This window comes from Symphalangus syndactylus, chromosome 20 (assembly GCF_028878055.3).
Source record: "Symphalangus syndactylus isolate Jambi chromosome 20, NHGRI_mSymSyn1-v2.1_pri, whole genome shotgun sequence".
NCBI classification, from domain to species: domain Eukaryota; kingdom Metazoa; phylum Chordata; class Mammalia; order Primates; family Hylobatidae; genus Symphalangus; species Symphalangus syndactylus.
The window spans coordinates 57,120,586-57,136,320 of record NC_072442.2 but is presented as its reverse complement, the minus strand read 5'-3'; the positions used below and the strand labels follow the sequence as shown (position 1 = coordinate 57,136,320).

Below are 15,735 nucleotides of genomic sequence, written 5' to 3'. Positions count from 1 at the left end.
TCTATCGATTGGAATCGTTTCAGAAGGAATGGTACCAGTTCCTCCTTGTACCTCTGGTAGAATTCAGCTGTGAATCCATCAGGTCCTGGACTCTTTTTGGTTGGTAAGCTATTGATTATTGCCACAATTTCAGAACCTGTTATTGGTCTATTCAGAGATTCAACTTCTTCCTGGTTTAGTCTTGGGAGGGTGTATTTGTCGAGGAATTAGACCTAAAACCATTAAAATCCTACAAGAAAACCTAGGCAATACCATTCAGGACATAGGCGTGGGCAAGGACTTCATGTCTAAAACACCAAAAGCAATGGCAACAAAAGCCAAAATCGACAAATGGGATCTCATTAAACTAAAGAGCTTCTGCACAGCAAAAGAAACTATCATCAGAGTGAACAGGCAACCCACAGAATGGGAGAAAATTTTTGCAACCTACTCATCTGACAAAGGGCTAATATCCAGAATCTACAATGAACTCAAACAAATTTACAAGAAAAAAACAAACAACCCCATGAAGAAGTGGGCAGAGGACATGAACAGACACTTCTCAAAAGAAGACATTTATGCAGCCAAAAAAACACATGAAGAAATGCTCATCATCACTGGCCATCAGAGAAATGCAAATCAAAACCACAGTGAGATACCATCTCACACCAGTTAGAATGGCCATCATTAAAAAAGCAGGAAACAACAGGTGCTGGAGAGGATGTGGAGAAATAGGAACACTTTTACACTGTTGGTGGGACTGTAAACTAGTTCAACCATTGTGGAAGTCAGTGTGGCGATTCCTCAGGGATCTCGAACTAGAAATACCATTTGACCCAGCCATCCCATTACTGGGTATATACCCAAAGGACTATAAATCATGCTGCTATAAAGACACATGCACACGTATGTTTATTGCGGCACTATTCACAATAGCAAAGAGTTGGAACCAACCCAAATGTCCAACAACGATAGACTGGATTAAGAAAATGTGGCACATATACACCATGGAATACTATGCAGCCATAAAAAATGATGAGTTCGTGTCCTTTGTAGGGACATGGATGAAACTGGAAAACATCATTCTCAGTAAACTATCGCAAGGACAAAAAACCAAACACCGCATGTTCTCACTCATAGGTGGGAATTGAACAATGAGAACTCATGGACACCGGAAGGGGAACATCACACTCCGAGGACTGTTGTGGGGTGGGGGGAGGGGGGAGGGACAGCATTAGGAGATACACCTAATGCTAAATGACGAGTTAATGGGTACAGGAAATCAACATGGCACATGGATACATATGTAACAAACCTGCACATTGTGCACATGTACCCTAAAACCCTAAAGTATAATAAAAAAAATAAATAAATAAAATAAAATTAAAAAAAAAAAAAAAAAAAGTTGACTGGGCTTGGTCCCTGCAGGTGTTGAGATAACTAAGCACTTAGGGAAATTCAGATACACTTTCATTTCCTTGAGACCACTGACAACAATAACCAAGGTTTTAAGCAAATACATAATTGGTATTGAACTGAATCACTCATTTACTAATTGTTTCTCCATGCCCAAATATTAACTGGCATTTGCTAAATTAGCCAACCCAGCTGGAGGGACCAGGAGGACTCATTAAAGCTGATGATTTGTAGGAAGTGAAATGTATGTAAGAGGCAGTCCCAGTGAACAGAAGGATGCCCGGGCTCAAGTCAGAAGCCTTGGAGTTAAATCCCTGTTCCAATATGTTTTAGTACTGGAATTAGCCTGAACTTCAGTTCCTTGTTAAAAATTGTGGTAATAATAGCTGCAAAGGTCACAGGGATAGGATGGGAATCACATGAGACAAAGCAGGTGAATGCATCGAGAAATTATTAAGGGCTATCCAAATGTAAGATGATACTTTTGCTATTCAGGTGATTAATACACAATACCAAGTACTGAAGAAAGCTTAAGTTTCCTGGCCTGATCACAATGACTGTTTTCCCTGATCAGATTTGCTGCCTGATTAATTTACTCTCCCCTGCTCGCCACACACCCGAGAAAGCCAAGAAATACACAGACAGAAGGGAGCGTCAAACCTAGGCAATAATCCAGATAATTCAGGCAAAAGAATTCTTTTGTTTGATATATCAGATATTGCAGCAAAAGGGGCTGGCTGTGGGTGGGGGAGGGTTGGAAGGAGCATACTACTAAGGTGACTCTTCACTTCAGATTCCTAAATCAGACACATCTGTCATCCACATGGGGGGTGACAGGGCCCTGCTGACAGCCTGTCCTATCCCGAGTCCCTCACTTGGCCGTCTCTGTCTCTCTCTCCATGTGACTCTTTCCCTCTGAATGTCTCTCTCTGACCCCCTTTCCCTGTCTCTTCTGAATCGCATTTTATCTCTGGATTTCCCTTTGGTTCTCTGTGGCTTACTCTCCCTCTTGCTCTTCCTACCCGCTTGCCTGTCCCTTGCTTGGACTCTGCCTCCTCTCCTCTCTGTCTCCTGGTGCCTGTCACTTTCGCTAACTCTCTTCTCTGAACCTTCCCTGCTCTCTCTTGCTTGGGGTTTCAGACCCCCTCTCACTCTCCTTCTGTCCCTTTGGCTCCATCTCCCATTTCTCTCCTCTCTCCACCTGTTTTCTCTCCTCTCTTTCTCTCTGGACCTCTGCCCCCTGCCCTCCCTTTCTCTCCCTCTCTGTTTGCTACTGTCTGACTCTCCCTGTTGTTCTCTCAGATGCTGGAAGTTGCTGCCCACTCTTTTGCAAAATCTGCTGTGCTGTTCCTCAGTGACCAATTTTCTTTCCTACAGTTAGAAAGTAGCCCAGGCCTTAACCCATTTCCTCCGGCGTATTCAAATTAATTAGGTGAGACCAGAATCGCACATTTCAGAACTAGAATAATATTTATTGAGCACCCTGGAGAGAAGGGGATGGAAGATGGAGAGGAACCAGAGCAAGGAGGGGGGTCACCAATGGAGGGAGGGGGAGGGGGAGTAGGCAGAGGGACTCACTCTTAAGGCCACGTGGTCTGGGAATGAGGGCTGCCTTCCTAGTTGCCAGAGGGTACTGGGAAAGGAAGGATCCTGGAGAATGGTCACATATGGGTGTAGGACCAGGAGCATTTCCTTAGCTGCCATGCACTTTACAACATGTGGCAGGGTTCTCATCCTTAGGTAGCCTGTCAGGCAGCCCTTGTTTGAGAAACACCTTTTGCTGTACACCCCTCTCTCTTGGCTGTGCTGACCAGCTCAGTGCAGCCCATTGGGCATCAGGAGCCCTCTCCCAGAAGAAGATACATTGCATAGCACAAGCTGCTTTCTTCTTTTCTCACATGACCTAGAGACAGCCCCTGGTAACCACAGTTCTGCTTTCTGTCTTTACGGATTTACCTAACTGGGTATGTTATAGAAGCGTGGTCTTTTATGGTGTGCTTCTTTCACTTAGCATGATGTTTTCAAGGTCCATCCATGTGATAGCAGATATCAGTATGCCTTTTTTAAATGACTGAATAATATTCCATTGTGTGAATAGACCACATTTTGTTTTTCCTTTCAGCAGTTGATGGACTTTTGGGTTGTATCTACTCTTTGGCTATTATTAATACTGCTACTATGAACCTTTGTACACAAGTTTAATGCAACATATATTTTTCATTGTTCTTGGGAATACCTAGGAGTAGATTTGCTGGGCCATATGTTAATTCTGCGCTTAAGGAACATTGCAGTTTTGAGGAGCTGCTAAACTGTTTACCAAAGGGATTGCAGGGTTTTCCATTTCCACCAGTAGCGTATGAAGGCTCCAATTTCTCTACCTCCTTGCCAACACTTGGTATTATGTGGCTTTTTGGTTATAGCTATCCTAGTGTGTATGAAAGGGTATCTCAGTGTGATTTACCGTTTTGGGACTAATATCTAGGTATATAATCCATTTTGAGTTAGTTTTTTATATGGTGTGAGGTAAGCATCCAACTTCCTTCTTTTTCATGTGGCGATCCAGTTGTCCTAGGACCATTTTGTGAAGAAACTATTCTTTCCCCCACAATTTACTCAGATGCATTTTTAAACTGCTGCAGTTGTCACTTTTCATGGGGGCAGAGTGTTGGAGCTGGGCTCCTGGTAAGAGGGAAGCCTTGGGGTGGGCAGGGTCCCACCCTCAGAGACACCCCTCGAGAAGATGGAAGAGTCTTTGCCTGGCATGTGCAAAACGGGAGTGCACTGAGGACTGGGGACCTGGCTCTGAAGTGACAGTATCCAGGTGTAGTTTCTTGTGGCTGTCCACACTCATCTGTTTCCCACTGCCAGTGGGTATCTCACATGTCACACCCACAGAGGGCATCCTGTTTGAAAGCAAATAGGAGAGCGATTCCCCCTAAATTATGAGCCCCTAGATGGCAAGAATTGGGTCCCATTGATCTTTGTCTCTTCAATGACTGGTGCATGCTGAGTCGTCAGTCAATGCATGTTTGGTTGTTGAAGCTAGGCGCTGAGTTAACAAAAGCTGCTTTCTCTGAGTAACTGGACCTCTTGCAGGGGGGCGGGTCTCTCCTGCTATGGCAGAGTCTCTGCCTGTCTCTCTTTCTTCCTGTGTATTTTTCCCCTGTGTTTGTGATTGCTCCCTCCTCTAAACTCCAGTTGTCTTCACTGTCTGCACCATCCACATGTTTTGATTTTTATCTTTTCATCTCTATGTGCTGTCCTTGCAGCTCAATCACACCCTTCCTTGATAGCAGGAGCTGTGTGTTGTACTTATTTGGGTCTCCAGTATCTAGTACATGATACTCAGTGTGTGGTTTTGGGTGATGAAGTGGTCCCCTGATATTAATGACCTGCTGCTGAATTTGAGGCTGATGGTTTCAGCCCTTCACCATAGTGGCATTCCACTGGCCAGCTGCTATAGATACCTGCCTGGCATAGGTGGATATTTGGGGAGCCAGTATTTTGAAAGGGCTCAGAGTTTACTGATATGAAATGAATTAAAGAAACCATAGTCCCAGCCTTTTAGTCTGTACCTCCTGGCATGGTAACCTTTACCCTGTGTACCCCCTGAGACTGACACCAGATGTAACTGACTATTGAGAGCTGAATGCTGTCTCTCTTCCTGCATCTCTGTAAATCAAAGGGCATATGAAAGTAAGCCAGCTCCCCTCATGGTTGTGCACACCTGCTCAGTAAATCTCATTATGTGATCTCCTCCTTGTTTAGGGCTCTGGCTGACATCTTAAGACAACAGGGACCAATCCCCATAGCACACTGTGAAAGAGAAACTATCTCGGCTATCGATACCTCTCCCAAAGAGAACACGCCGGTCAGATCGTCCTCCAAAAACCACTACACTCCTGTGCGTACGGCCAAGCAGACTCCAGGTAAGTAACAGCTGGGCACCTTGATTCTTTGCTGAGGCTGGTGAGAGGTTTCAGGATGTTTCTGCTCTGGTGGGGCAGGTTGTGGACCATGATGGTGTGATGAGGGACTCTCTCATGGACAGGCAGGCTTGCAAAAGATTTTTGGGACTGTCTCCCTGGGGTGAGTTTGGAATGGGCAAGACTGCTGCTGGTTAGTGTCTGGGCTGGATGAGGACTGACAATTTCAGGCACTTGTGACCTAGTGAGTGGTTGGTATAATTCTCTTACCGGAAAAGGAGCTTGCAGCATCCATAGCAGGGTATGGCCATCCGTTCGCCCACGTGGTGGGAAACTTTAGGCTGAGTAGGATGCTAGATATGTGACAAGAAATTACTGTACCCCAATGTAGAGCCTGCTCAACTACTGGGATCTCAAAGAGCTCCTTCCTGAGGGTGAGAATTAACATCTGTATTTTTGAGTGACCTTTTCCTGTGCTCTGTAGATTCCCTGGATGTATGATGAGTTGCCATAAAATAACAATATGCCTTTTACTTTTTGTACTTACCATTGCTATAACTGTGAAGAAAATGGCAGGGCTTATTTTCCTCGTCTTATGGGTCAATATATGAAGCTCAAGGAAATTTAGTCTAAACTTGAACAAGGTCACTGAGATGTTAATAATAATTAAAAAATCAGTAATAACAGTAATATAACCTAAATATTTATTGGAATCTTGTTCTGTGCCAAGAGTCATGCTGAGCCTTTTATGTATATTTTCTTACTTATTCTCCACAGCAATCTTAGAAGTATTTATATTATCCCCAATTTGTGTGAGGAATGGAAAGGTTAAGTAACTTTCCCAAGGTCACATGATTAGTAAGAGAGAAAAACAAGATTCAAGCCAAGGCAAATAGTTAACAACAGTAAGAACTAGGAAACCATAATATCCTTACCCAGTTAAGGGTATGAATCCAAAATATCTGAGTGGACAGTCTCCTTACAAGTACAGCTTGGGAAGTCATCTCTTGTAGTGAGTGTTTCCAGATAGCCTCTTACTGGTACTAATCCTAGTCCCAGAGAAAGCTTTTACTTTGATGCTTGGATCTGAAATCTGCACATCTATTACTCTACAGTTTTCAGAGGATGGGCAATGTGATCTGAACTAAACCTGCAATAAGGATATATGACCACTAGGTGGCAGTGGGTGTGATCAAATCCAAACTAGCAAAGGTGCTGATGAGATCAAATTTATTTTCCATTCATTCTTTAATTTTCTTAAATTTATTACATCAGAAACCTAATATTTGCTTTTAAAATAGCATTCTTAAATGTTTTGAGAACCTAATAAAAGCAGATGACACTCCCTCCTGAAAAATACAAATACATATACATATTCATAGTCGATCAACAGTTTGTATATGATTTAGGGGAATTAATAGATTCATCCAAAGTTAAAAACCTCTGCCGTAAAGGTAAAGATTAGGGCTCCACCTTTGCAAAATGTCTAAGATGCATTTTCAGCTTTAATACCATAGATCCGTAAAACATAAGCAATAGAAGGAATCTTGGACCAGTGGTCATCTACATGGCAGCATTTTAGAATCACCTGAGGAGGTCTTAAAATTGCTGATGCCTGGGCTCCACAGAATCACTAGAATTTCTAGGGATGGTGTTGGCATCACATTAATGTTTTAAATGATCTCCCCAAGGTGATTCTAACGTGCGTCTAGTGGTGAGAATCACTGGTTCTGAAGGATTCCTTCATTTTATGAGTGAAGACACTGAAAACCTAAGCCAATTGTTCTCAAACTTGGCTGCATATTGGAATCAACTGGGGATCTTTAAAAATTAAGGATGTCTGGGCCCCACCCGCAGAGACTTACTGAATTGATGTGGAAGTGTGGCCTGAGAATGGAGGTGGGTGGGGGGGGCTGGTGGCTAACACTTCCCAGGTGATTCTAATGTGAAGCTAAGTTTGAGAGTCCCTGGGCTGTGGGAGTTGCATAGAGGCACCATTGTAACTAATCCTTTTTGTCATTGATCACTGTTGAACCCAACTCTGGGATTATCACCACCTTTGAGTAGTGTATTTTGATTTTTCCAAGGATTCATCCTTTGAAGTCAGTCTCCACCAGAACCTTGTTGTGACTCTGAAACTTCAGGTCACTCTGGCATCAAAAGCACCCCTGGTTGTTTATCTTCCCCTCTCTCTGTTCGGGTTTTCTTTGTCTTATTCTCAAGCGAGCTAGTTCCCCACTGCTGAATCGAGACTGATTAGGTGGACAGTCTGGATTTGCCCTTAAATACCCTTCACAGGGCAGGAAGATTTGTCATTTCTTCTGGTTTCTATATACCTCGTCTCTTCTAGTGAGCTGAGAAGGAAAGCTTCCAGTTACATGATTCACTTCTATGTTTCAAGAAATTCTCCTCAAATTTCTCAAATTGGATCTCTTCACTTTGTGCTTAGAGATGGGAATAGTATCCTGGCCCAGAAAGCATTCTCAGTTGTGATGCTTAAATTTAAAAGCAATTTCATCACAAGCCGCAGCTTCTACAGATTATAATGGACACAATGCTTTTCCAAACAGTTGATATCCTTTGCCACAAAATATTGCAGTTTGAGCAGAAGTTGAACAGAACGTTGTGTAAGTGTTCAAAGTGGAAATGTACTGTAATTTTGCCACTCATCAAATCAACAAACCGTCAATTGTAGGAGTATGGTAGTAAGTTTTTAGGGGGCTATTAAGGGAGATATCCAGCAACACCAACAGGCATCAGAGCATATGAGTAGCTTTGCTACTCAAGATGGTGTTGGTGGGTCAGCCACATCAGCATCACCTGAGAGCTTATGGGAAATGCAGAATCCCAGAGTCTACCTCTCCTGCTGAATTAGAACCTGTAATTTGGTGAAATCGCTTAGCAATTAGAGTTTGAGAAGCACTGGGAAAGCTTGAGCATTGAAGTATGTTCCTCCGTTTGCTTTTTGGCCCTGTCTCTTACTATGTATGTGATCTTGGGAAAGATTCTTTGTCTTTCCAAGTTTCTTTGTCTGCTCTTGAAGCCAATCGTACCTGTAGGTCAGAGTTGTTTTAATGGTATAATCAGTTAAACCAAGTAAAGCACTTAAGACAGGTCCCCATACATAGCAAATACTGACTGTTAGCCATGACCAGGCTATGGAGGCACATCCACAGCTCATGGAAAATGAATCAAATGAATGAAAGAACCAAAGGCAATGCATTGGTGTCCTTAGACCAGGCAGGGACCATGGGGTTGTGGCTGGGATGAAGGTCCCTGGACTCAAGCCTTCCTGTGGTTGGCTCCTGTCTGAGGCACATCCTCTGGGGATGAAAGTAATTTGTGAGGCTTGGTCAGGGTTTTGGACATTGAAAGCACATGCTTGGTTGGTTTGGGATGTGGGTTGAGAGTCCTGCAGTAATAATGAAAACAATAATAACACAAGTACCATAGATTGAGAACTTACTATGTATTGGGTACTCTGCTAGGCACTTTATGCGTAATAGCGAATGGATCCTGTAATATTTCTTAGATGTGAAAGTTTCTAATCCCACATTAGCAGAAAAATCCTGTCCCCTTCTATAAGAGCCTTTTACCCCAACTCTTCCAGGAAGCACCTTTCCAACTTTAAAGATTGCCCCATAAGGAACACTTGGTTTGAATGTAGAAAACCAGTGAACCCTGCTTTAATCCCTTACCCCTCAAATCTGGCTGCCTGCAGACCTTTGCTACTCAAAGTGTGGTCCGTGGACCAGCAGCAACTGCATTCCACTGAACTTGTTAGAAATGCAGAATCTTGGGCTCTTCCTCAAACCTACTGAATCTGAAGCTGCATTTTAACAAGATCCTCAGAGAATTTGTACACATGGTAAAGTTGAAGAAGATCTCTCTTAGCGCAGTGATTCTCAGCCCTTGTCACACATTGGAGTTGTGTGGGGAATTCTGAAAATACCAATGCCTGCCCCCATCCCAAAGATTCTGATTTACTTGATCTATGGTAGGACCTGGCATTGATATTAAAAAAGAAACAAACAAAAACAAACTTCCACATGGTTCTCCTGTCCAGAAAACTTTGAGAACGGAGCTCTTAAAGTTTTGAGGGAACTGGAGGAAAGCTGTCAAATAAGGAAAAGATTCTTTGAAGATTGTTGAATATAGGTTCACATCAAGATCTGCAAGATGGAGACTGGTTAGGCAGAGTGAATGTGGCTGTTGTAACCAGTCCTCTCCTTAACAGGTGGGGCCGAAGGGAGTGGAAGGGTCAGGCTCATCTGAGAGAGGGAGGGGGTCAGCATGCAGCTTCGAATGGAGACCCTTGGGCAAAAGTAGTCACAAGTAGAAATAAAAAAGATTGTTCAGGGGACCAAGTGGAGCCATGAAGAGATGTACCATACCTAGCATTGCAGTTCCCTGAGTCCAGCACCTTAGAGGCTTGCTGTGGGCTTGCTTTTCATAGATGGAGAGCAGGAGAGACCTAGCATGTTTGCCTGACTTCGCCCCCTCCTAAAGAGCCTGTCCTGGGACATCTGGGGAGAGTGGGGTGCCCATTCCTGGCAGTAGCAATGAGATCATGTGCTGAGGTTCCAGAATGTTGATGTCCAACTTCACTTTATCAAGAGTGACATCATCTGGAGACAATAAATATTCATGCCCATCTACATACCACTGTGAGTTGTATAAAAGAACAGCCAGTCATCCTGCCTGCTGTCAAAGCCATATCCATTAATGGCAGACAAAGGGAGCCAAGGGTCATGACTCTCTAAGCTTCATGGAGACCCAGAATGGAGGCTGCACAGGTGGCAGAGGAGCACTCTGCCACAGCCCTGCATGCCCTGGTTCCCATCCCCCTACGCCTGTCTGACCTCAACCCCTACTACCTTCTGCTTCCCTCCCAGGCTCTGCACATACTAGTCTTCTCCAGACACAGTTTCTTCTCATGCTGTTTGTATTCTTCCATTGAGATATTTCCCCCTCTCTGTTCCTGTAGCCCCAAATTTTCCAGCACTAGGTATTTGTTTTGTGAAATCTGTTGCTCAAGCAGCACTGTTTTGGAGAGGACTTTCCTAACCTTCTCCTCTGTTACCATCTCCGGCTTTAGTTTTCTCAGAGCACTTACATCATCTAACATCATACATTCGTCGGTTCATGTGTTTATTATCTGTCACCATCAGAATTTAAGCCGCAGGTACACAAGGGTTTTATCTTCCTGTCATCGTGGTATCCTAGGACCAAGAACATCACTTGAAAATCCTAGTTGCTCAAGAGCTGTTTGTTCAGGGAGTGAATGAAGGATGACATAGTCCTTTACTTGGATGGGCGTAGGATCCAAGCACAGATACTGGTTATGCAGCTGCATACTGAAGAACTCCCTCCAAGACTGCATCCCATGTAGTAGCCCTCTCTGTAAAGTAAGTATGGTGTCTGTCACTTGCATAACCCATAGGCCGGTCACCAGCCAGCTGGTTGAGCCAGAAGGTCCTGGTATCCAGCGCCCAGGTTTTTTTTTTTTTTTTTTTTTTTGTATGGAGTCTTGCTCTGTCACCCAGGTTGGAGTGCAGTGGCACGATCTCAGCCTGCTGCAATCTCCACCTCGCGGGTTCAAGTGCTTCTCCTGCCTCAGCCTCCCAAGTAGCTGGGACTACAGGAGCCCGCCACCACACCCGGCTAATCTTTGCATTTTTAGTAGAGACGAGGTTTCACCATGTTGGCCAGGATGGTCTCCATCTCTTGACCTCGTGATCCACCTGCCTCAGCCTCCCAAAGTGCTGGGATTACAGGCATGAACCACCATGCCTGACCTGCCCAGGCTTCTTACCGAGCCCTGCAGCCCCTCTCCTCCTATCTGGGGCTGACCCAGAACTCCATGGGTCAGCGCAGCCGGGGACTGGGAGCTTCGCTTCCATGGCTGGGCTCAGAGGGACTATCACCCAGGGTGCCCTTACAGTTCTTTCCGCCCTGCTAAGAAAGTGTGGGTGCCTTGGAAGCCCAGGCAGCCCAGAGAGTCCCTGTTCCCAGAAAACCTGGGCCTTGCAGCTGAACTGGGAAACTTCTTGTGAGTCTCAGCTTCTTATAGGAAGTAGGACTTTTCTTTTCTCAGTCATCCGCAAAGAAACAGAACTGTTGTTCTAGAGGAGTCTGAGATGATAGCCTCATAAGGTTTTGGAGCTCTATGGAGATGGTGAGATTAGCTGGCCAGAATTATGCTTGGCCTTTGAGGAAACTGAGGCACACAGAGGTCACTTAAGTGGGAGATGACATAAATATAGATATAAAGCAACCGAAGCGCATCTGACACAAGAGCAAGACAATTTTAAGTCTTCATTGTCCAGTATATTGGTTCCTAGCCACATGTGGCTGTTGAGCACTAATTGTTAAAATTAATTTTACCTATTTATTTTTATTTTGTAAGTTTCTGTGTTTTTAGAGAGCGAGCCTTGCTCTGCCATCCAGGCTGGAGTGCAGTGGTGCAATCTTGGCTCATCGCAACCTCCACCTCCTGGGTTCAAGAGATTCTCCTGCCTTAGTCTCCTGAGTAGCTGGGATTACAGGTGTGTGCCACCACACCTGGCTAATTTTTGTATTTTTAGTAGAGACAGGGTTTCACCATATTGGTCAGGCTGGTCTCGAACTCCTGAGTTCGTGATCTGCCCGCCTCAGCCTCCCAAAGTGCTAGGATTACAGGCATGAGCCGCCGTGCTCAGCCAGGAGTTTAAGTGTGATGATCGGATTTCTATTTTCTGATTGCCAATTAGTGGACAGCACAAGTTAATGAGAGAACTTTCTATGACTTTCTCTGACTTCTCTTTCCACAGGAAGACACCCTCCTATAGAGGGGGTAAGGTGATGCAGAAAGAGCTTGTAGGTTTCATAATAAGACAAACCAAAGACCAAATTGCCCCTTGGTTTGGACAGCCTGGACCTTAGTCCAGGGCTCTTAAATAGGAGTTGGCAAACGTTTTCTGGAAAGGGCCAGATCTTCAATATTTTAGGCTCTGCAGGCCATAAGATCTCTGTGGCAGCTACCCAGTTCTGCCCTTGAAGCACAAGAACAGCCATAGATGATAAGTAAATGAATGGATGTGTGTTTTCATAAAATTTGGGCATATGTTTCCATAAAATGTCATTTACAGTAGCAGGTAATGGGCAGGGCTTGGCCTGTGGGCTCTAGTTTGTCAGCGCCTCTCTGAAAGTCCCAGCCGTCTTCCATGCGGTATTTCCTTCCATGTGGAATGTGACTAGAGACACATCCTTCTCTGGGAGCCCATAGGGGAATGGATGGCAGACACAGAGCTGTGAGCCCAGGAGGTGCCCTGACAATGTCAGGTCCCATTCCCCTCTTTCCTTCCCTGAGGCTCTAGCCAAGGTATTGCTTGATTCTGATTTTATAGCTGGTTGAACCAGGGCTCATGAGGCCTGATGAATGAAACATGTTGCAGTGGGGCCCAGGGTCTCCAGAGTGCAGATGGAGAGGCAGCAGGTGTAGACAACTGTTTTGCAAAGCTCGGCTGTCAGGGAGAGAAGAGGCGGGAAGGGTGTGAAACAGAGGGTGTGCTCATCCTATGTGAGGGGTGAAGGGTGGGGGGAAACATGAAAACATGCCCATGCTGGAGGAAGAGAGCTGGTAGAGGAGGGTACGGAGGGGAGGGGTGCAGGAAGGGAGGGACCCGGGCAGGCCTTGGTTCTCCTCAGCCCTGACCTTCTCGGTGGCTTTTTTCTATCACTTAGGTGATGAGGTTGAAAGCATGGTTATTAAATTTATAAGTGACACATCACTGGGAGGGATGGTCAGCACCCCTCAGATGATGACAAACTCGGGATTTAACATGTCTTGCATGGTGCAGATACCCCAAGTTCCATTTTATTTATTTATGTTTTATTTTGAGATGGAGTTTCACTCTTGTCACCCAGGCTGGAGTGCAGTGGCGTGATCTCAGCTGACTGCAATCTCTGCCTCCCAGGTTCAAGCGGTTCTCCTGCCTCAGCCTCCCGAGTAGCTGGAATTACAGGTGCACACCACCACGTCTGGCTATCTTTTTTTTTTTGTATTTTTAACAGAGACAGGGTTTCACCATGTTGGCCAGGCTGGTCTCAAACTCTTGACCTCAGGTGATCTGCCTGCTTCAGCCTCCCAAAGTGCTGGGATTACAGGCATAGGCCACCATGCCTGGCCCCATTTTCCATTTAACAAGACCCCCTCTGCTGGCCAAAGCTCACCTTTCCTTCTGTGCCTGGGACCCCATCTGTTCCTGGTCCACAGAATCTTGCTCCCTGGACTTCCACCCTTCCGCTCCTGCGCCCTTCTCTAGCAGCTCCGCTCCTCCAGCCTGGGAATATGTTCAGCCTCTTTACCCTCACACAGGATGAGCCCACCCTCCATTTCACACCCTTCCTGTCTCTTCTCTCTCCGACAGCCGAACTTTGCAAAACACTTGTCTACACCTGCTGCCTCTCCGTCAGCTCCCCTTCCCTCCTCCTCAGCTCATCTCCTCCGCTCCACTACCAGGCAACCTCCTTCCCACAGTTTTGGGGGGTTCTGAGAACAGCTTCTTTTTTGGCTCTGCCATCAGAAACCCTGCCACTCCTTCCATGGACACCAAAGCTCTGCCTACTCAAACACATTTGGGTCCTTATGGGGACGCACTCTGTCTTCTACAGCTCCCCAGCCATACTCTGCCCTTTGCTCGGTCTGGAATGTTCTCTTTTCGTTCACTTTCCCTCAGCCTAGCCTGCTCTTCCTTATCTCCCAGGCTCCCATGTGGCTCTCCCTTCCCTGGCTCTCTGCCTGGGGGCGTTTCTCCGCTGGTCCTTGGTGGCATCCTGGGCTCCTCCGTCCTTGCAGAGAGGCAGTGGAGCGGGCTGACTAGGACTGTTGGCCCCAGTCTGGAACCCCGCTCTGTCTTCACTAGCTGGAAGTACGGCTTGATCACTTTACTTAACCTTCTGTGCCTCAGTTTCCTGATCTGTAAACTGGGTATAAACTCTCCTACTTGTGTTGTTGTGAAGATTGACTTAACCACCTCTGGGCTATCTGGTTTCTCTAGGGTGTGTCTGGTATCAGCATAGCTCACCTGACAATCTCCAATCCCTGGCTCAGAGCCTGGCATACTCAAGCTGTCCAGTAAATACTCACAAAGTGACTAGCAATGATGCAAACCCCGTATTTGGGTCAGAAGTCCCAGTAAGTCCCACGGGGAACAGTAGGTCATATGAGAGAGTCACGAGGGTTTATGATGAATGAACAGAGCAAGTTGAGAGCTCTGGAAACAGCTATGTCTTTAGACTGCATCGAAACAACCTGGAATCGAGACCCAAGGTGGTGGCATGCCAGCTGTTTTCATGGCTGGAGTGTGATGCCTGAGTTCCCGTGTTCTGTTGTAGACACTCGTGCCCCTGGCCTGCCAGAGAGGGTGATATGGCTCCCGGGAAAGCTGGAGAACCCTGTTCTTCAAATCATATTAGCAACTAACGGTACTTTTAAAATGCCTTCCATGGACTGGCCTATCTAATTCTTGTAACAAGCCCATGAGGCAGGCACCATTATAATGCCCACTCCATAGATGAAGAAACAGGTTCAATGGGCATTAGAAGCTTATCCAAGGTCACACAGCCAGGAGTGGGTGCTGACTGGTCTGGGCTCTAAACACAGACCCTAGAGCTCAAGCCCTGAGGTCAAACTGACCAGAGGTGCAGACAGGGCCCCGGGAGCCCCCTCCAGCTACGTGAATCCTGTTCTGAAGCCGTGTGTCTGCACTTCTCATTTGTCCCAGTGCATGGATCTAGGGCTGTGGGGAGGACACCAGAGGAGGCCACTGCTTGCTCAGCACAACGGCAGGCGCTCTCCTGACTTGAGCCCCTCTGCTCCAGGTCAGACCACCTTGCCGTGCAGTGAGCTGCTCACTCCGTGATGATTTTAAGCGAAGGAGAGGAACAACTTGGGCATTTCCAGTTTGAGAGGAAGGCTGGCCTAGCAACTTCCAAGGTCCTACTTTTTGTGTGTCATTGTAGAAACAGTAGCTGGGATTTGTTGAGGGCTGACTGTCCAGGCCCTGGGCTAGGAGGCTTCATTGTCATAGTCCTCATGTAGGCACTGTCCCCCTCCCAGTAGATAGGAGGCTACGGCGACATGGAGTGATGGGCAGCCTGCCCGCAGGTGCACGGCTTGTCAATGTCAGGGTGTGGGTCTGACCTAGGCAGCCCAGTATCCAGGACTCACTTTCTCACTGGCTGCACTTCTCTTGGGATTCTGTGACCCAGGGTCAGAGCCCAGGCGAAACTTATGGCCAAATCACCATTCTATTCTCAGTGCCAGGCTTGTCCAGCGAGGAAGCATTAATTTATCATTTTATGCCATTCAGAAAGGGAGTGCTAAGCACCCGTGTTCTTATCCTGGGAGATAAGTGGCTTTTCTCAGCAT

At 46.1% G+C, this 15,735-nt stretch overlaps 1 protein-coding gene across 5 annotated transcripts in view; it reads left to right on the top strand.

Moving 5' to 3' along the window:
• Positions 1-15,735, top strand: part of SHISA6 (shisa family member 6) — a 336,730-nt gene that overhangs the window by 21,082 nt on the left and 299,913 nt on the right. For all 5 annotated transcript variants that reach the window (XM_055258024.2, XM_055258023.2, XM_055258022.2 and 2 more), the window contains one exon: positions 5,164-5,324. In XM_055258024.2, the coding sequence (XP_055113999.2) occupies positions 5,164-5,324 (161 nt within the window). The remainder of the gene's footprint in view (positions 1-5,163; positions 5,325-15,735) is intronic.